The sequence below is a fragment of the Canis lupus genome, chromosome 14, assembly GCF_048164855.1.
Source record: "Canis lupus baileyi chromosome 14, mCanLup2.hap1, whole genome shotgun sequence".
Lineage (NCBI taxonomy): Eukaryota > Metazoa > Chordata > Mammalia > Carnivora > Canidae > Canis > Canis lupus.
In genome coordinates this window covers 39414672-39435980 of record NC_132851.1, presented here as the reverse complement: position 1 = coordinate 39435980, position 21309 = coordinate 39414672, and the positions used below count along the sequence as shown (strand labels likewise).

The 21309-nt window shown below is 57.1% G+C and overlaps 1 protein-coding gene across 31 annotated transcripts in view; it reads left to right on the top strand.

Moving 5' to 3' along the window:
* Nucleotides 1-7379, top strand: part of PLEC (plectin) — a 54257-nt gene extending 46878 nt beyond the window's left edge. For all 31 annotated transcript variants that reach the window (XM_072775402.1, XM_072775401.1, XM_072775399.1 and 28 more), the window contains one exon: nucleotides 56-7379. In XM_072775402.1, coding sequence (XP_072631503.1) covers nucleotides 56-6274 — 6219 coding nt within the window. In that variant the 3' untranslated portion in view covers nucleotides 6275-7379. The remainder of the gene's footprint in view (nucleotides 1-55) is intronic.
* Nucleotides 7380-21309: the final 13930 nt, after the last annotated feature.

The following is a 21309-nucleotide window of genomic DNA, read 5'->3' as shown; positions in this document are numbered from 1 at the left end:
GGCCCGCTCTCGAGGGTCCCCTGATGTCCCTGACTGTCCCCTCCCCTCTTTCTAGATGCAGGTGGTGCAGCAGGAGCAGCTGCTGCAGGAGACGCGGGCCCTGCAGGAGAGCTTCCTGTCAGAGAAGGACCGCCTGCTGCAGCGGGAGCGCTTCATCGAGCAGGAGAAGGCCAAGCTGGAGCAGCTCTTCCGGGACGAGGTGGCCAAGGCGCAGAAATTGCGTGAGGAGCAGCAGCGGCAGCAGCAGCAGATGGAGCAGGAGCGGGAGCAGCTGGTGGCCAGCATGGAGGAGGCCCGGCAGTGCCAGCGTGAGGCCGAGGAGGGCGTGCGCCGCAAGCAGGAGGAGCTGCAGCTTCTCGAGCAGCAGCGGCAGCAGCAGGAGCGACTGCTGGCCGAGGAGAACCAGCGGCTGCGCGAGCGGCTACAGCGCCTGGAGGAGGAGCACCGGGCCGCCTTGGCGCATTCGGAGGAGATCGCCGCCTCGCAGGCCGCGGCTGCCAAAGCCCTGCCCAACGGCCGGGATGCGCCCGACGGCCCAGCCGTGGAGGCAGAGCCTGAGCACATGTTCGATGGCCTTCGGCGGAAGGTGCCAGCCCAGCGGCTGCAGGAGGTGGGCATCCTGAGCGCAGAGGAGCTGCAGCGGCTGGCCCAGGGCCGCACGACAGTGGCCGAGCTTGCTCAGCGGGAGGACGTGTGCCAGTACCTGCAGGGCCGCGGTGGCATCGCCGGGCTGCTGCTCAAACCGGCCAACGAGAAGCTGAGTATCTATGCGGCCCTCCGGAGGCAGCTGCTGAGCCCAGGCACGGCGCTCATCCTGCTGGAGGCACAGGCGGCCACTGGCTTCCTCCTGGACCCCGTGCAGAACCGACGGCTGACTGTCAACGAGGCTGTGAAGGAAGGCGTGGTGGGGCCCGAGCTGCACCACAAGCTGCTGTCGGCCGAGCGCGCCGTCACCGGCTACAAGGACCCCTACACCGGTGAGCAGATCTCGCTCTTCCAGGCCATGCAGAAGGAGCTCATCGTGCGCGACCACGGCATCCGCCTGCTGGAGGCCCAGATCGCCACGGGCGGCATCATCGACCCGGTACACAGCCACCGGCTGCCCGTGGACGTGGCCTACCAGCGCGGCTACTTCGACGAGGAGATGAACCGCGTGCTGGCCGACCCGAGCGACGACACCAAGGGCTTCTTCGACCCCAACACGCACGAGAACCTCACGTATCTGCAGCTGCTGGAGCGCTGCGTGCTCGACCCCGAGACAGGCCTGCGCCTGCTGCCCCTCACGGACCAGGCCGCCAGGGGCGGTGAGCTGGTCTACACCGACTCCGAGGCCCGGGATGTGTTCGAGAAAGCCACTGTGTCTGCACCGTTCGGGAAGTTCCAGGGCAGGACGGTGACCATCTGGGAGCTCATCAACTCCGAGTACTTCACGACGGAGCAGCGGCGGGATCTGCTGAGGCAGTTCCGCATGGGCAAGGTCACCGTGGAGAAGATCATCAAGATCGTCATCACGGTGGTGGAGGAACACGAGCAGAAAGGCCAGCTCTGCTTCGAGGGCCTGCGCGCCCTCGTACCCGCCGCCGAGCTGCTCGAGAGCGGGGTCATAGACCACAACCTCTACCGCCAGCTGCAGCGGGGCGAGCGCTCTGTGCGAGAGGTGGCCGAGGTGGACGCCGTGCGGCGGGCCCTGCGGGGCACCAGCGTCATTGCAGGGGTGTGGCTGGAGGAGACAGGACAGAGGCTGAGCATCTACGAAGCCCTGAAGAAGGATCTCCTGCCTCCAGAGGTAGCAGTGGCTCTCCTGGAGGCCCAGGCCGGCACTGGCCACATCATTGACCCCGCCACGAGCGCCCGGCTCACCGTGGACGAGGCGGTGCGTGCTGGCCTGGTGGGGCCCGAGCTGCATGAGAAGCTGCTGTCGGCCGAGAAGGCCGTGACGGGCTACAAGGACCCGTACTCGGGGCAGAGTGTTTCTCTCTTCCAGGCCCTGAAGAAGGGCCTCATCCCCAGGGAGCAGGGCCTGCGTCTGCTTGATGCCCAGTTGTCCACGGGTGGCATCGTTGACCCAAGCAAGAGCCACCGCGTGCCCATGGACGTGGCCTACGCCCGGGGCTACCTGGACCAGGAGACCAGCCGAGCCCTGTCGGCGCCCCAAGACGAAGCCAAGACCTACCACGACCCCAGCACGCAGGAGCCCGTCACCTACGGCCAGCTCCAGCAGCAATGCCGGCCCGACCCGCTGACGGGGCTGAGCCTGCTGCCGCTCTCGGAACAGGCCGCTCAGGCCCGGCGGGAGGGGCTCTACTCCGAGCTGCAGGCCCGTGAGACCTTTCAGAAGACCCCCGTGGAGGTCCCCGTGGGCAGCTTCAAGGGCAGGACGGTGACGGTGTGGGAGCTCCTGAGCTCCGAGTACTTCACGACTGAGCAGAGACAGGAGCTGCTGCGGCAGTTCCGCACGGGTACCGTCACCGTGGAGAAGATCATCAAGATCGTCATCACCATTGTGGAGGAGGTGGAGACTGTGCGGCAAGAGAGGCTGTCGTTCAGTGGCCTCCGTGCCCCGGTGCCAGCCAGCGAGCTCCTGGCCTCTGGGGTCCTCAGCAGGACCCAATTCGAGCAGCTCAAGGATGGCAAGACGTCGGTGAAAGACCTATCAGAGCTGAGCTCCGTGCGGACGCTGCTCCAGGGCAGCGGCTGCCTGGCCGGCATCTACCTGGAGGAATCCAAGGAGAAGGTGACCATCTACGAGGCCATGCGGCGGGGCCTGCTCAGGCCCAGCACGGCCACTCTCCTGCTCGAGGCGCAGGCGGCCACGGGCTTCCTCATCGACCCCGTGCGCAACCAGCGCTTGTACGTCCATGAGGCTGTGAAGGCGGGTGTGGTGGGGCCCGAGCTGCACGAGAAGCTGCTGTCGGCCGAGAAGGCCGTGACCGGCTACAAGGACCCGTATTCGGGCAGCACCATCTCGCTCTTCCAGGCCATGAAGAAGGGCCTGGTCCTTCGGGAGCATGGCATCCGCCTGCTGGAGGCCCAGATCGCCACGGGCGGCATCATCGACCCGGTGCACAGCCACCGGCTGCCCGTGGACGTGGCCTACCAGCGCGGCTACTTCGACGAGGAGATGAACCGCGTGCTGGCCGACCCGAGCGACGACACCAAGGGCTTCTTCGACCCCAACACGCATGAGAACCTCACGTACCTGCAGCTGCTGGAGCGCTGTGTGGAGGACCCCGAGACGGGCCTTCGCCTGCTGCCCCTGAAAGGCGCCGAGAAGACGGAGGTGGTGGAGTCCACGCAGGTGTACACGGAGGAGGAGACCCGCAGGGCATTCGAGGAGACGCAGATCGACATCCCTGGCAGTGCCGGCCGCAGCGGCTCCACTATGTCCCTGTGGGAGGTGATGCAGTCGGACCTGATCCCGGAGGAGCAGCGGACCCGGCTCATGGCGGACTTCCAGGCCGGCCGCGTGACTAAGGAGCGCATGATCATCATCATCATCGAGATCATCGAGAAGACCGAGATCGTGCGCCAGCAGAACCTGGCCTCCTATGACTACGTCCGGCGTCGTCTCACTGCCGAGGACCTGTACGAGGCCCGGATCATCTCCCGCGAGACCTACAGCTTCCTCCGGGAGGGGACCAAGAGCCTCCGACAGGTGCTTGAGGAGGAAGAGGCCTCACGCTACCTCTACGGCACGGGCTGCGTGGCCGGCGTCTACCTGCCGGGCTCCAGGCAGACACTCACCATCTACCAGGCCCTCAAGAAGGGGCTGCTGAACGCCGAGGTGGCCCGCTTCCTGCTGGAGGCGCAGGCGGCCACGGGCTTCCTCCTGGAGCCCGTGAAGGGCGAGCGGCTGACTGTGGACGAGGCCGTGCGCAAAGGCCTGGTGGGCCCCGAGCTGCATGACCGGCTGCTCTCAGCGGAGCGGGCCGTGACCGGCTACCGCGACCCCTACACCGAGCAGACCATCTCCCTCTTCCAGGCCATGAAGAAGGACCTGATCCCCACCGACGAGGCCCTGCGGCTGCTAGATGCCCAGCTGGCCACGGGCGGCATCGTGGACCCGCACCTGGGCTTCCACCTCCCCTTGGAGGTGGCCTACCAGCGTGGCTACCTCAACAAAGACACGCACGACCAGCTCTCCGAGCCCAGCGAGGTGCGCAGCTACCTGGATCCGTCCACGGACGAGCGCCTCAGCTACACGCAGCTGCTCCGGCGGTGCCGCCGCCACGAGACCAGCGGCCAGATGCTCCTGCCTCTCTCGGACGCCCGCAAGCTGACCTTCCGCGGGCTGCGCAAGCAGATCACGGTGGAGGAGCTGGTGCGTTCGCAGGTCCTGGACGAGGCCACCGCGCTGCAGCTGCAGGAGGGCCTGACGTCGGTGGAGGAGGTCACCAAGAACCTGCAGAAGTTCCTCGAGGGCACGAGCTGCATTGCGGGCGTCTTCGTGGATGCCACCAAGGAGCGGCTGTCGGTGTACCAGGCCATGAAGAAGGGCATCATCCGCCCTGGCACGGCCTTCGAGCTCCTGGAGGCGCAGGCGGCCACTGGCTACGTCATCGACCCCATCAAGGGGCTGAAGCTGACCGTGGAGGAGGCCGTGCGCATGGGCATCGTGGGTCCCGAGTTCAAGGACAAGCTGCTGTCGGCCGAGCGCGCCGTCATTGGCTACAAGGACCCCTACTCTGGGAAGCTCATCTCCCTGTTCCAGGCCATGAAGAAGGGCCTCATCCTGAAGGACCACGGCATCCGCCTCTTGGAGGCCCAGATTGCCACGGGCGGCATCATCGACCCCGAGGAGAGCCACCGGTTGCCTGTGGAGGTGGCCTACAAGCGCGGCCTCTTTGATGAGGAGATGAACGAGATCCTGACTGACCCGAGCGATGACACCAAGGGCTTCTTCGACCCCAACACGGAGGAGAACCTCACGTACCTGCAGCTGATGGAGCGCTGCATCACGGACCCCCAGACGGGCTTGTGCCTGCTGCCCCTGAAGGAGAAGAAGCGGGAGCGGAAGACGTCCTCCAAGTCATCGGTGCGCAAGCGCCGCGTGGTGATCGTGGATCCCGAGACAGGCAAGGAGATGTCCGTGTACGAGGCGTACCGCAAGGGCCTCATCGACCACCAGACGTACCTGGAGCTATCCGAGCAGGAGTGCGAGTGGGAAGAGATCACCATCTCGTCCTCGGACGGCGTGGTCAAGTCCATGATCATCGACCGCCGCTCAGGCCGCCAGTACGACATCGACGAGGCCATCGCCAGGAACCTCATCGACCGCTCAGCACTGGACCAGTACCGCGCGGGCACGCTCTCCATCACGGAGTTCGCGGACATGCTGTCAGGCAACGCTGGCGGCTTCCGCTCCCGTTCCTCTTCCGTGGGCTCCTCCTCCTCCTACCCCATCAGCCCCGCCACCTCCAGGACCCAGGCGGCCTCCTGGTCAGACCCCACCGAGGAGACGGGCCCCGTGGCCGGCATCCTGGACACGGAAACGCTGGAGAAGGTGTCCATCACGGAGGCCATGCGCCGCAACCTGGTGGACAACATCACCGGGCAGCGGCTGCTGGAGGCCCAGGCCTGCACGGGCGGCATCATCGACCCCAGCAGCGGTGAACGCTTCCCCGTCACGGACGCCGTCAGCCGGGGCTTGGTGGACAAGATCATGGTGGACCGCATCAACCTGGCGCAGAAGGCCTTCTGCGGCTTCGAGGACCCGCGCACCAAGACCAAGATGTCGGCTGCACAGGCCCTGAAGAAGGGCTGGCTGTACTATGAGGCGGGCCAGCGCTTCCTGGAGGCGCAGTACCTGACGGGCGGCCTCATCGAGCCCGACGTGCCGGGCCGCGTGCCCCTCGACGAGGCCCTGCAGCGGGGCATGGTGGACGCCCGCACAGCCCAGAAGCTGCGGGACGTCGGCGCCTACTCCAAGTACCTCACCTGCCCCAAGACCAAGCTCAAGATCTCGTACAAGGACGCGCTGGACCGCAGCATGGTGGAGGAGGGCACGGGGCTGCGGCTGCTGGAGGCCGCCGCCCAGTCCAGCAAGGGCTACTACAGCCCCTACAGCGTCAGCGGCTCCGGCTCGGCCGCCGGCTCGCGCTCCGGCTCGCGCACGGGCTCCCGGGCTGGCTCCCGCCGGGGCAGCTTCGACGCCACCGGCTCCGGTTTCTCCATGACCTTCTCCTCGTCCTCCTACTCTTCCTCAGGCTACGGCCGCCGCTACGCCTCAGGGCCCGTGTCCTCCCTGGGGGGCCCCGAGTCCGCGGCGGCCTGACCCACTGCCCGCACCCCGCCCTCCCGCTCTGCATGTGGCCCGGCTCCCCGCTCAGGCGTTGGGGTCTTTAACGTTTAAAGGTGTCTTCCTCCCAAGCGGTGCCTAAAGTTTAACCAAAAAGAAAAAAAACCAGACTAATGTATGAATATTAAGCTGCTGTCCAGACGGCCCGTGTCCCGGGGGATTCATCCCTCAGGCCTTCCTGCTCCTGTCTACCTGCCACTCACCACAGCCAGGTGCCTTGGAGGGTCCTGAGCCAGGCCCCCAGCCCAGCCCGCCGGTCTCTCCAGGGAGGGTTTTGTCCGGGCAGGGTCCCCGCAGCCCTACTCTCCGGGCTCACGGACGCCCAACCGCCCGTCCCAACCGCCCGGGGACATGGGGCTTGGCGCCGGGGCCAGCAGGGCCCTCAGGACCAGCTTTCCTCCCCCTGTTTCCAGGACTGACTTCCTCGCTCAGCGGGCCTGCTGGGGGGTGGGGCGCTGGGTCCGCATCTCTTCCGGCCTGCCCGGAGGAGCCCCTGCCCCACAGGAAGATGAGGGTCCAGTCTACAGAACCAGCTGGCCCTGCTGGGCCTCCCCTGTGCCTGGCTCCTGCCTGGCCCCACGCCCCAGCCCGTGACACTCTCCCAAGACCCCAGGCCTCTGGCTTCAGCCTTCCAGCCTCAGCCCCCTAGTAAGTGCCTTCAGTGTCCTCCCTCCCACCCCAGGCCCCGAGGACCCAGATCTGGGGTGGGAGGGAGGCCCTCCTGGTGAAAGACTCGCCACGGGCCCAGCTCCCGGGCACGCCAGCCCCCGGGTTGGGCTGGGTACGGCTGGGGCTTCTGCAGGGCTCTGCTCCCCTGCGGCGCCCCCGGGTGCTTCCTGCCTGTCTCTGGCGGGAGCCTTACCCTTCGTCTGGCGCCGGGACAGGCAGCCCAGCCCAGGGCCACCCCTCCCGTTCCACCTTGGTGGCTTCCACCCCTGCCTCCACCCTCTGAGCTTTGCATGTCCCACTAACCCAGGCAGGCGGCGGGTGGAGGCGCCAGGCTTCCGGCAGCCTCCATGAACACTAACCCGACCATGGGTGGGCCTGCAGCGCTCACCCCAATAAAAGCAATTCCAACCTCTGTGGTCCTACGTGGCTTTTCTGTCCTGGGGCCCCGTGTGTGCTGGGGTGGGGGGGTCCCGTGCCGTAGGCCCCGAGCGTGGCCGGGGCAGAGGAGCAGGGCCCGGCCCAACACAAACCCACCCGAGCAGAGGCCAGGTGGCCCGCTCCCCCGCCCCCTGGGCCCGCAGGACTCCGTTCGCCGCTAGCACTTCTGTCCCAGGGGGTCTGCATGCTCTCAGGTCAGCTAACATGGGCTGCCCCCAGCACCCCCACCCCGCAGCCCCTCTGGGAGGACACACTTGAGAGCCGCAGCAGCTGGGCGGCGGGGGCATAGCCTCCTCCCTTCCGGCCCCCAAGTCCACGCCGTGCCCCTCGCATCTGGTTGGTGCCAGCCTCCAGGGATCTTTCTGGGAAAACCTCCAAGAGCAAGAGCAGCGCCCCTGAGCCATGGGGCCGGAGGCCACAACTGATGCTTTCCTGCCCGCTTTGCCCTGGGTGAGGGCCGCCGACCGAGACCCCGGTCCTTGGGCGTCTGAATCCGGGTTCCCGGCTCCTTGTCTGGCTCTGCCCTTTGGCCCCGCTTCCGTTTACAACAGGGCGTGGGGATAAACGCCCAGTCGCCGTGTCCCGGCCAGGTGGCAGCCACAGTGAGCCCCCTGTCGCAGGTCCCTGGCCGCCGGCTCTCTGGCGCTGCTGCTCCTCCTGGGCGCTGCTGCTCCTCCTGGGCCTGATGGTCTCACACGGCCCCCGGTGCAGTCCTGGGAAGCGCACATGCCCCAGTCGGCCCCGGTGAGCGTGCTGGGTGGGCCGCAGCTTCCACCCCTGGTTCCCAGACCCAGGTCCCCCCTCCTGGGGCCACTGAGGCAAGAAACCAGCCCCATCCTGAGGGACGGCACTGCCCGGCCAGCAGCGTCTGTGGGGTCCTGGTCCAGGCGCCCAGGCCACGTCGGCAGTGGGACCCGGGCAGGCCGAGCCCAAAGCGCCTGGAGCACAGGTGGCCTGAAGGTGACTGTCGGCCGGGCCACCTCACCCAGCAGCAGCCCCACAGCTTCTGCAGGGACCTGGTCGTTGGATTAAAAGGGCAGACGGTGCGCAGCAGCCTTGCTGACCCCTGCGGTTGCAACCGGGAGGCTATATTTTATATTTATGAGGCTGCGGGGCCTGGGAGGAGCTGGATCAGCCCGCAGCGACCCTGACCCGCGTGCCCCCGTAGAGACCCGTGTCCAAGCACGCTCACCCTCTGAGGTCCTGAGGTCAGGACTCGGCGCACAGATGGGGCTACGGCTCACCCCGCTCTTGGCCCGGAGAGCCGTGCCCTTGGGTGCGGCCTGCGTGGCAGCCACGCTGACGTCACCCACCTGCTACCAGAGAGCAGCCTGGGCCCAGTGGCCCACGGGCACTGGGAGCACAGTACACTTCCCAGGCCGCACCCCACCCCGGCCGTCAGGTCCGTTCCCCAGACGCAGAGCCTGTGGTGGTCGCTCGGGTGCGTCTGGCTTATGGAAGTCGTGCTGTCGGGGGCTGTGAGGACGGCCGGGCCAGGGCCCGTGTCCAGCTGTGGGCTGCCCATAGCTGGTACCACGGCCACCTCCCAGCCATTCATTCACTTGAGAGTGAGCACGAGCAGGCCGAGGAGCAGAGGGAGACGCCGCCACCCCGCTGAGCAGGGAGCCCGAAGCGGGACTCAATCCCGGGACCCCGGGGTCATGACCTGAGCTGCAGGCAGGCGCTTCACCCACGGAGCCCCCCAGGCGCCCCCAGGATTTCACCTGAGAGGTTGCTTCTCCAGCGACAGGGACCTGAGCTGCGACCCTCCGCATTGGTCATTGGCCAGTGGCTGCCCCGGGTGAGCACGCCGATCCCGTGAGGGGGTCTGAGGACGGCCGGCAGCGTCTGCGTTAACGGTGACAACAGCAGCGACGCGATAGGCCTCGGCGTCTGGCAAACGCCTCCCACCATAAGGTTCCCAGGTAAATCCTAACGAATATGTCCTCAGATACCTGAGGTCACAAAACAGAGAAGGAGATTCCCCGGGGGGTGGGGGGTGGGGGACAAGACTTTGGAGCACAGCCGGCACTTCCCTGGACTGTTTGTTGACTCTGGGAACCCAGAGCCTCAAGTCTGAACAGGTCCTGGGATGCAGAGCGACCTGCACGAGCCGAGGTTCTGGGTGAAATCTGGGTCCTCCTCAGTCTACACGTGGTGAACACATGCACCAGGGAAACCCTGCCGCTGGCAGATGGTGCCAGAAAGGAAACCCCCCAGCCTCAGTCTGGGTACTGCAGGAAGAGCTTCTACTGGAGACATATGCACACATATGTTGTCAGCCCAACGTGGAGCCTGATGCGGGGCTTGAACCGGCGACCGTGAGCCCGGGACCTGAGCTGAGATCAAGAGTGGGCTGTTTAGCGGACTGAGCCACCGGGCGCCCCTTGCACTGCATATTCATAATCCAGGTCTTCCCCCTGCGTATTTGGGGGAACCACATGCGGAGACACTAAGTCAGCACGGCCCCTGATGGATGACGAGCTGGTGCGGGGCGTGAGCCCACACGCCTTCTCTGCAGGTCTCGTCCCCGGGATGTCACAGGATGCCCAGAGCACACGCTGGGCCCCCCGAACGCCATCTCACCATTCAAAAGCAAGAGAGTGGAAATGTGGTGCGTCTGCCAGTTAGAGCCCCGACAGGAAGCGGGGTGCTGGCGAGAGTTTAAGGAAGGGATGGTTTACACAGATGTGGGCGGGGGAGGCCGGCGGTGCGGGAGGGCCACCCGAGCTGGCCGCCACACGTCCTCCATCCTGGCGGAAAACTGCCGGTTCTGTTTTGATAGAATGGATCTCTTTTCCCTGTTCCCAAGGGTGCTTTTTCTTCTGTTTACGTGCCTGGTTTTGTAAAGTCCCCGGTGACAATAAGACAAACTTTATCATCAAAACATCTGACCCCAGTCAGGGAACATGCAGGGGCTTGGAAGTTCTAGAAGCCCAGCGAAATTGTCGCAGCCTGGTCAGGGAGGCAATCGGGCTGCCCCAGACCCGGGGCCGTGGCAGCAGGTAATTCTTCAGTGTGAGGGATGGACCAAGGTGTGCTCCAGCCGGGGCCAGTGCCCCTGGGATATGTGGGTGTCATGGTTCAGGGACTGAGAAGCTGAGCCTCTCGGCCCTGTGGGGACCATGCCCGCTGATGGCAGAGGGCCTGGCACGGGAGACGGGAGGCCTACAGGCCCACGTGCCCAGTGAGCACGCATCCACCTGCTGAGGACCTCTCCGGGCAGCTCCACACGTGTGGGCGGCGCCTTGGTGGCAGCACAGGCGTGGCAGGCAGGACCCAGGTTCCTATCTCCTGAACTCTGACCCCTTCAGGTTCCCCCTCCAGGGCCCGGTGATAGCAGTGTGCCCAGGCTCCGCCTCCCCAGGCCCAGCCCAGATGAGCTGTCCTGGTTTCCGGGCCGCAGCTGTTGCAGCTGACCCCCGTATTCAGCCCAGCCCACGTTTCCCCAGCAGGCCCCACCTGGAACCGACCGCCCTGTGAGCCCTGGACTTCAGGGGGTGACGGGAGAAGAGCGGAAGCCGCCAGCCTTCCTTCCAGGCAGAGAGGCCAGCGGCTCAGGCAACTGTGGCTGCCCAGGGCGGAGGCCGGGAGTCCCCTGGAGGAGGCCTGGCCTTCACCGAGCCTATGCTTTGGCCTCCAGGCCCCAGTGGCATCTCAGCTCCTGTCCCAACAGGACATCTGTTCCACAGACCCAACGTGAAGCAAGAGAGTGCCACCCAAGCAAGACAATCGGCCGCCCTGGGCACCCCGGGCCCAAAACTACGGCAGCTCCCACGAAGCCAGTCCCCGGAAGGGATGGGGCTTCTGTGATCTACTGACAAGGGGCTTCTTGCTCCGCTCGGCTCTCAGGATGTGCGACTTCACAATATGACACGTTGGAAGATGGGACAATCTTAGTATCCGTAAAGAAAACAGGGGCTTGAATCCACCAGTTAAAAAAAAAAAAAAATGAGTTGCTCATCTTCAGAGGATACTGGAACCATCTTACTGCACTCCTACGTATACCAGTTTCAATATTGATAAGTAATGCAAGCGAGTCACACCTTGGGAGGTGCAAGGGCAGGACGGCCAGGGATGCAGCCTCCACTAAGACGGCAGTCGCTCTGGGAGAGTCTGTCTGGGGGAACCACTAATGGGAATCTGGAGTCTGCTGAGGGTTTGTAACCTCCAGGGAAGGACTTAGATGGTACCATGTGGTTAAATTAGGTCAATATGAGCTCTTCGCACCGGAGTGGCTACTCATCCCCCACCCGTCTCAGGCAGGAGCACATGTCCCCCTGGAGCATCGTGCACACAGCTCTCAGGATCCCGGCTGGACAAAAGGATCCGGTCCTCCAAATATTGAGGATCTGTGCTCTGATCGCTAATGGCTGCTTCTGATCACATAGATGCTGACAGAGAGGGGGAGGCTCTTGCTGCACCCCCCACACTGATGCCAGCCCCTCCCCCTCTGGCTGAAGTGACTTCCAGGGGATTTAAAGGGCTGGAACCAGGGTGTCTGGGTGGCTCAGGTGGCTGGAGCGTATGACTCGGTTTCGGCTCAGGTCGCGATCTCAGGGTCGTGAGATTGAGCCTCTCATGCTCAGAAGAGTCTGCTTGAGATTCTTTCTCTCCCTCTGTCCCTCCCACCCCTCTAACATAAATATATAAATCTTTAAAAAAGTAAAAAAGGGCTGGCACCCATTCCTTCAACTTTATTTTCCTCTTTTATCCCTTTTGGAAGCCAAACATTACAGACTAGGACATTCAAAAGCAACTGCATATAAGAGGAAAGTTAGAAAGTGACCATCAGGATGCCTGGGTGGCTCAGCGGTTAAGCACCTGCCTTCGGCCCAGGGCGTGATCCTGGAGTCCCAGGATCGAGTCCTACATCTGGCTCCCTGCATGGGGCCTGCTTCTCCCTCTGCCTGTGTCTCTGCTTCTCTGACTCTCATGAATAAATAATAAATAAAATCTTAAAAAAAAAAAAAAGTGACCACTCAGGCACAGTGAAAGGAACAGCCTCAGGAAAGAGCAAATAAAACCTTAAGGTTACCCCTCATACTAATCCTTAGCACAGAGACAGCTAATAATACAGCTAATAATAAAAAGATAATAAACAGCAAACCTTGGGGAAAGAGGAGAATCTGATTTCTGGAGTTACCACATTATTAAATTCAAATATCCAGTCTTCAACAGAAAAATCAGAAAGCACACCAAAAAATAGGGAAGCATCCTCATTCAAAGGAAAAAATGTCAACAGAAACTGTCCCTGAAAAAGAACTGAGGGCAGATCTACTATACAAAGATTTTATTTTATTATTTTTTATTGGGACCTTCTATATTTTATTATTAAAAAATCCATACATGCTATGGAGCCATTAAAAATACTTACAACCTCATGATGACACAGAAAATACTCATGTCATAATCCCATTAATAGTATGAAAGTGTTATAACCTACTTTATATCCTCACCCGATTTCCTCTACAATCCACATGTGTTTTTCTTCCTTTCCTCGACAGGGGACTGTACCTGTCAAGGTCACCAGTGACCTTCACCTCATCAGATCCAGCAGCTACTTTCCTAGTCTCAGCTTCCAGCATAGTTGACCCCTGGTTCTTCTGTGCCAAGACTGGTCCATATCTACCTCACTGGCTCTATCCACCCCATTCCCCTTCCAGTCTACTGGAATGTTGGAGAACCCCAAGGTCCAACGGGATCCTCTTCTCTTCTTCATCCTCCTTTCATCACTCTCTCCCTAAATGATCACAACCAGTTCCATGGCTTTGAATTCTCTACATGGTTCAGTGAAGAGTATTTCAGGCATTTAAGTCACACCTCCAGCTCTGACCCCTACACTGACCTCTGGACAGGAATGTATTCAGTTGTCTACTCAACATCTCTTCTTGTCTAAGACGTAAACATCTTGGACTAAATACTTCCAAACAGAATTATTATTATGTCTGTCTTGTTCAGCTCACAGAACAGGGCATGGCCTGTAGGAGATTCTCAAGAAATAGTTGCTGAATGAGTAAGTGAAAAAAATAAACACACATACAACTATTTGTTGTACAATTATGTTTCACAACATAAGAGGAAAAACACCAAAATATTAACTGTTTGCACATGAAATTATTAAACTTTTGGAACGCCTGGGTGGCTCAGCTGTTGAGTGTCTGCCTTCAGCTCCAGGGCATGATCCCAGGATCCGGGATTGAGTCCCGCATCAGGCTCCTTGCGAAGAGCCTGCTTCTCCCTCTGCCTGTGTCTCTGCCTCTCTCTGTGTGTCTCTCATGAATAAATAAATAAAACATTTAAAAAAATAAATTATAAAACTTTTTTCTTCCTTAAGCTCCTTTTCCTTTTTTCAACTTTATTTAGATGGTAGTAGTTAAGACTATCAGACTGATGCTTGGAGACTTCTGCTAGACTGCCACATACCAGGGCACATCCCCACTTTCATCATATGCCAAAGGGGTTTAAAAATAGGCACTGGATGTTATATTATATGTTGGCAAATTGAATTCAAATTTTAAAATGTAAAAAAGGGACACCCGGGTGGCTCAGCGTTTGGGTACCTACTTTCAACTTGGGTCGTGATCCCAGGATCTGGAATCGAGTCCCACATCAGGGTCCCTGCATGGAGCCTGCTTCTCTCTCTGTCTGCATCTCTGCCTCTCTCTCTGTCTCTTGTGAGTAAATAAATAAATCTTACAAAAAATGTAAGAAATATAAATAAAAAAGAAAAATGCTCCTTAGTTATGTTCACTAAGCATTCACAATGTACTTAACTATGAAATTATTGATGTGAAGAGCTTTACACAGTGCAGGGGACATAGTGAGGGTAATGGCTGTTAGTTGACAATGCTGACAGGCATGTTTTCTTTTATAATAAAAACACATTTTGGGGGGATCCCTGGGTGACTCAGCAGTTTGGAGCCTGCCTTTGGCCCAGGGCATGATCCTGGAGTCCCGGGACTGAGTCCCACGTCAGGCTCCCGGCATGGAGCCTGCTTCTCCCTCCTCCTGTGTCTCTGCCTCTCTCTTTCTCTCTGTGTCTATCATAAATAAAAATAAATAAATAAATCTTTTTTTTAAAAAAAGCACATTTTTTCTTATAGAGCTTTCCTGAAAGAAGAAAAAGAAATCCACACCAGTACCCACATCAGCTGCCTGCCCACTGCCCTGCTGGGGTCCCCGAGAGGCTGTCTATAAAATCTTTATATAGATTTTAAAATGATGTATGAATAAAATGGAGATAACAAAGAGAGAAAATCTAAAGAGGAGCTAAAGAAAAAGTCTGGAGCTGAAAAATACAATAACTGACATGAAAAAATTGCTAGAGGGAGACAAAGGCAGACTTGAGCAGGCACAGCAAAGAGCCAGCAAACGTGACGAGAGGATGGTAGGAATTACCGAGTCTAAAGAACAGAAGAATAAAAATTGAAGTGAGCCTAAGGGACTTGTGGGACATCACCAAACAGATGAACGTATACATCATAGGATCCTAGGAGAGTGAGAGGGAAAGAGACAGAGAATATTTGAAGAAATGGTGGCTTAGAACATTCCAAGTTTGATGAAAGACACAAATATGAACATCCAAGAGGCTCAACAACCTCCAAGCTAAGATGAACCCACAGAAACCCACAGAAACTCACATAGGGACACAGTATAATCAAAACTTCAGAAGGGGGGATCCCTGGGTGGCGCAGCGGTTTGGCGCCTGCCTTTGGCCCAGGGCGCGATCCTGGAGACCCGGGATCGAATCCCACGTCAGGCTCCCGGTGCATGGAGCCTGCTTCTCCCTCTGCCTGTGTCTCTGCCTCTCTCTCTCTCTCACTGCGTGCCTATCATAAAAAAAAAAAAAAAAAAAAAAAAAAAAAACTTCAGAAGGAAAAGACAAACAGAATTTTGGAAGCAACAGGAGAGAAGCAGCTCATCACATCCAACTGGTCCCCAATAAGATAAGGAGCAGATTTCTCATCAGGAACTTCGGAGTAATATCCAAAGTATTAAGAAGAAAAAAAAAGTCAACTAAGAATCTTATTTCCACCAAAACTGTTCTTTAAGAGTGACGGAGAAATTAGCACATTCCCATATACACAAAAACTGAGGGAGTTCATTACCATTAGGCCTGCCCTGAAAGAACTCGAAGGAGTTCTGCAGGGTGAAATGAAAGGACACATTAATATGATAAAAGAAATTCCCTCGTGATCATCTCAATTGATGTAGAGAAAACCATTAGACAAAAATTCAGCACCCTTTCACATTGAAAACACCCAACAAATGGAGTAAAAGAAAACTGTCTCAACTTAATAAAAGCCATACTTGAAAAACCCATGGCAAACATTGTACTCAATGGTGAAATACTGAAAGCTTTTCCTCTAAGATCAGAATAAAGCAAGGATATCTGCTTTTATTATCTCTCTTTGATATAGTACTGGAAATTCTAGCCAGAGCAATTAGACAAGAAAAAGAAATAAAAGGCATCTAAATTGGAAAGGGAGAAGTAAACTCATCTCTGTTTGCAGAAAATATGGTCTTATATGTGGAAAAACTTAATGATTGCACACACACACACACACACACACACACAACCCTGTTAGAACTAGTGAATCCATTCAGTGAAGTAGCAGGACACAAAGTCAACACGCAAAAATTCGTTGTGTTTCTGTATACTAATAAAGAACAATCTGAAAAGGAAATTACAAAACAATCCCATTTACAGAAGCACCAAGAAGAATAAAAGACTTCAGAATTAACCAAGGTGAAAAACAAGGAAAAATACAAATTATTGCTCATAGAAATTAAAGAAGATGTAAAAAATGGAAATGCATTCATGCTCATGGATTGGAAGACTTACTCTTATGAAAATGTCAATACTACCCAAATGGTCTACAGATTCAGTGCAATCCCTACCAAAATCCTTATCACAATTTTTACAGAAATAGAAAAACTCATCCTAAAATTACATGAAATCTCAAGGGAACCCAAATAGCCAAAACAATCTTGAAAAAGAGGCGGGAGGACTCACACTTCCTGATTTCAAAACATACTAACAACCTACTGTAGTGGAAACAATATGGTAATGGCATAAAGACAGATGTACGGACCAAAGGAATAGAATAGAGAGTCCAGAAGTAAACCTTCACATATGTGATCAAATGATTTTTGTCAAGGATGCCAAGACCACTCAATGGAGAAAGGACAGTCTTTCCAACAAATTGTGCTGGAAAACTGGGCATCCCTGTGCAAAATAATGATGTTAGGCCCTTAACTCGCATCATATATAAAAATTAACTCAAAATGGACCAAAGATTTAAGACCCCAAACCATAAGACTGTTAGAATAAAAACAGAACAAATGATTCATCACTTTGGATCTGGCAGCGATTTCTTGGTTACAGTTAACAAAAGAAAAAGTAAACAAACGGGCCTGCATGAGAACTTAACATTTTTGCGTGTCAATGGATGTTATCCACAGAGTGAAAAGGCAACCCACAGAACGGGAGATAACATTTGCAAATCACGTATATGATGAAGGATTAGTATCCAGAATATGTAGAGAACTCCTCCAACCACAACCACAAGCAACCTGGTCCAACGATGGGCGGAGGGCTTGAACACAAGATGTCAGAATGGCCAACAGGCACACGAGAAGGTGCTCAATCATCAGGGAAGGTGATCATCAGCGAAACCCAAATCAAAACTAGGATTAGATACCACCTCACGGCCATGAGGATGACTACTAAAATAAAATAAAATAGGGACGCCTGGGTGGCTCAACGGTTGAGCATCTGCCTTTAGCTCAGGTCTTGACCCTGGGGTCCTGGGATCGAGTCCCACGTAGGGCTCCCCGTAGGGAGCCTGCTTCTCCCTCTGCCTGTGTTTCTGCCTCTCTCTGTGTCTCCCATGAATAAATAAATACAATCTTAAAAAAATAATAAAATGATATAAAATAAAATGCATAACAAGTGTGGGCAAGGCTAGGGAGTGCCCGAACACCCCTTGTGCACTGCTGCTGGGAGGGAAGGTGCCAGAATGACGGTGGGAAACCCTACGGCATTTCCTCAAAGTATCAATGATATAGTGACCATAGGATCCTGCCTTTCCACCCGCGGGCGTTGATGCCAAGGAATTGAAAGCGAAGACTTGAGTAGGTACCTGTGCACCCGCATTCCCAGCAGCGATATTCCCAGTAGCTGAAAGATGGAAGTGACACGAGTGTCCATCGACGGAGGAGTGGGCAGGCAAAGGGTCCAGTGTATGCGGGACGTGATTCAGCCGTCACCGGCAAGGACCTTCTGACACGTAATCATGGGCGAGCTTTGAAGACACTGTGCTCTGCGAGATAAGCCAGCCTGGGAAGACAAATGCCATACAATTCGCGAATAGGAGGCACGCAAAGTGACAGAGACAGCAAGTGGCAGGGTGACCAAGGGTTGGAGGACGTGACCGTTTGGACTTCGTGTTTAATGTGTATTGTTCCAGTTTTACAAGATGGAAAGGGTTCTGCAGAAGGACAGTGGTGATCGGCTGCATGCCGGGCACGTGTAGGATCTGCGGAAGCCAACCCTTAAAAGTGGTGAAGGTGAAGGCCGCCTGGGGGCTCAGTGCGAGAAGCTCCTGCCTTCGGCTCGGTCATGATCTGGGGTCCCAGGACCGAGCCCCACATTGGGCTCCCTGCTCAGCAGAGCCTGACTCCCCCTCTTCTTCCCGCCCCTGCTCTCTCTCACTGCCACGGTCTCTCTCTGTCAAATAAATAAATAGAATCTTTAATTTTTTTTAAAGATTCTATTTATTTATTTACGATAGACATAGAGAGAGAGAGGCAGGCTCCATGCCAGGAGCCCGACGCGGGACTCCATCCTGGGACTCCAGGACCGCGCCCCGGGCCAAAGGCAGGCGCCAAACCACTGAGCCACCCAGGGATCCCCTAGAATCTTTTTTATAAACATAAATTTTATGTATATTTTACTGCAACAACAACAAAAGGAAATGTAACAATTCTTTTTTTTAAGATTTTATTTATTCATGAGAGACAGACAGAGAGAGAGAGAGAGAGAGAGAGAGGCAGAGACCCAGGCAGAGGGGGAAGCAGGCCTCATGCAGGGAACCCAATGTGGGACTCTATCCCGGGACCCCAGGATTACACCCTCGGCCGAAGGCGAAGCTAAACCACTGAGCCACCCGGGCTGCCAGAAAATATAACAATTCTTTAAAAATTGGAAATAAGCTAAACATCTTACAATTGGAGATTAATTAAATCAGAATGAAAAAAAAGAGCCAAGCGCCTATCCTGCTTTTCCTATGCAAACGAGACTCTGGGTCAGCAAATAGCGGGGAAGGGCGTTTCTGGCCGCAGAAATACCCCAGCCAGTGGGCAAGGTCGACCCCACGGACCTCGGACCTCGCAACAGAAACACAAAGACCCAGTCCGCGTCACCCACATCCCGTCTGATGCGTTTCCGAGGCTTCTGGGCGTCCCCCCACCCGCACAGCAGGAGGCCCCCGGGGCAGTGGGGCGAACTGCTGACCCGCTGGGCTTCGTCCCCCAAGGGGGAGGCCCAGCCTCTGGGGCTCTAGCTTAGGGAACCACAGGCCAGTGGACATAGGGGAGCCGGGAGATTGGGGGAAGCCCTCTCCCCTCACCCCGGAAAAGGGGGGACCTGTGTGGCAGGTCTGGAGCGGGGCAGGTGGAAGCATGGGCCGCCACCCCCCCGCCCCGACGGCGCTGGGCTGCTCGCCGCCCCCGACCCGCGCACCCTGCGGGGACCACCTGCACGCCTGTGAGAGCGGGGGCGCTGGGGAACCTGCCAGGGGGTGGCGGCGTCTGTGTGGGAAAGACTGCACTGAGGGAGTTCCCTCCGTGCGGTCCTCCCCTCCGACTGGTCCTCCCCGTCGACTCCTCCGTCTGTCTTTGTGACTGGCCCTTGGCCAGGCGGGGAGCACAGTCACTGTGAGAGCATTGCTATTTCTTTTTCTTTCTTTTTTTTTTAATTTTTATTTATTTATGATAGTCACAGAGAGAGAGAGAGAGGCAGAGACACAGGCAGAGGGAGAAGCAGGCTCCATGCACCGGGAACCCGACGTGGGATTCGATCCCGGGTCTCCAGGATCGCGCCCTGGGCCAAAGGCAGGCGCCAAACCGCTGCGCCACCCAGGGATCCCTATTTCTTTTTCTTTTAAAGATTTTATTTATTGATTCATGAGAGACCCAGAGACACAGCGAGGCGGAGACCAAGGCAGAGGGAGAAGCAGGCTCCACGCAGGGAGCCCCGACACGGGACTCGATTCCGGGACCCGGGGTCACGCCCTGGGCTGGAGGCAGACGCCCGACCGCTGAGCCACCCGGGCGTCCCGAGGGAGCATGTCCCCTAAGGAGGGGCATCGTGTCACAGACCTCCTTCTTCATTTAGACAGCTGTTTCTGTCTTCTCACGATGGTTTCGCGGCCCGGCGCTGTTGGCAAAGGCAGGTGTTGCCACGGGACCTCCCAGCAGATGGCGGCCCAGGGCCTTGCTCCAAGCGCCAACGGGCCTCCCGAGTGGGAGGGTGCGGGCCGCGGCGATGCTGCAAGCACACCAGCCCTCCGGGAACAGAACCCGTCAGGAAGCAAAAGGACTTCCAGGGCTGCCCCCTGTTGCGCCCAAGATTGCGACACCGATGCAAACACACGAGGGTTTATTTACAAGCTCGGGCTTGGGTCCAAGTGCACCCCACACAGCGGAGCAGGGACTTGGACCCCGAGACTAAGAGGCGTAGCAGCTTTATAGGGGCCAGTGGCCCATGGGATACGCAGAAAGTTGCAGTCATGTCGGTCCACACGCAGGTGGCCGATTGAATTACATCTTACCCTATAGTATCCATTTGAGCTCGCCTATTTGGTCAGAATTGGCATGCAGTTTTGGCGGGCACAAAGCAGGGTTACATTGTTATGAGCAGATTTCTGATTAGGGTGTGCCCAGCGGTTTGACTAGGGTGGGGCAGCGCCTTAAGCAATAAGCAGGTCATGTGAGGGTCATAGGGGAGGTTGGGGGGGTAGCACAAAATGGAATCAGTCCTGCTCTGCTTGTCCAGGGGTAGGGGATTTTTGTTAAATTTCCTGGGTCCCCCCCCCCCCCACCGCAGCCCTGAGCAGGGCTGCCGGCTCACCTCCAGCGACATCATCCCAGCAGGGGGCTGTGGGACACTTCTTTTTTTAATCTTTTTTTATATTTTATTTTTTTATGATAGTGAGAGAGAGAGAGAGAGAGGCAGAGACACAGGCAGAGGGAGAAGCAGGCTCCATGCACCGGGAACCCGACGTGGAATTCGATCCCGGGTCTCCAGGATCGCGCCCTGGGCCAAAGGCAGGCGCCAAACTGCTGTGCCACCCAGGGATCCCTGCGGGACACTTCTTAAACACGGTTTCTTCCAAATGGTGAAATTGAGGGGAAAAAACCCTAAAAGCTTGTTATTTCATAAAACATAACACTCAAAAGATTTTGTTTTTATTTCAACTTCTTCGGGCACAGAGAATGCCAGGTGATGAGTGTGGCTGCAAAGTGTGTCTCAGTGAAGGCGAAGATGTAATGTGCACGTCAGTAATGATATGGAACATTCGGGCTTTTTCAAAAGTGTAAAAAAGGGCAGCCTGGGGGCCCAGCGGTTTAGTGCTGCCTTCAGCCCGGGGTATGATCCTGGAGACCCGGGATCGAGTCCCACGTCGGGCTCCCTGCGTGGAGCCTGCTTCCCCCTCTGCCTGTGTTTCTGCTTCTCTTTCTCTCTGTGTCTCATGAACAAATAAATAAAATCTTTTAAAAAATGTGTAAAAAATTAGTGGATTAAAGAGTATGATTTAGGTGTTTGCTGCTATCAGTTGCTCACACATAGGTGTCTCCCATGTAATGTCAAGAATCTACTCCTAAAAATCAGACAT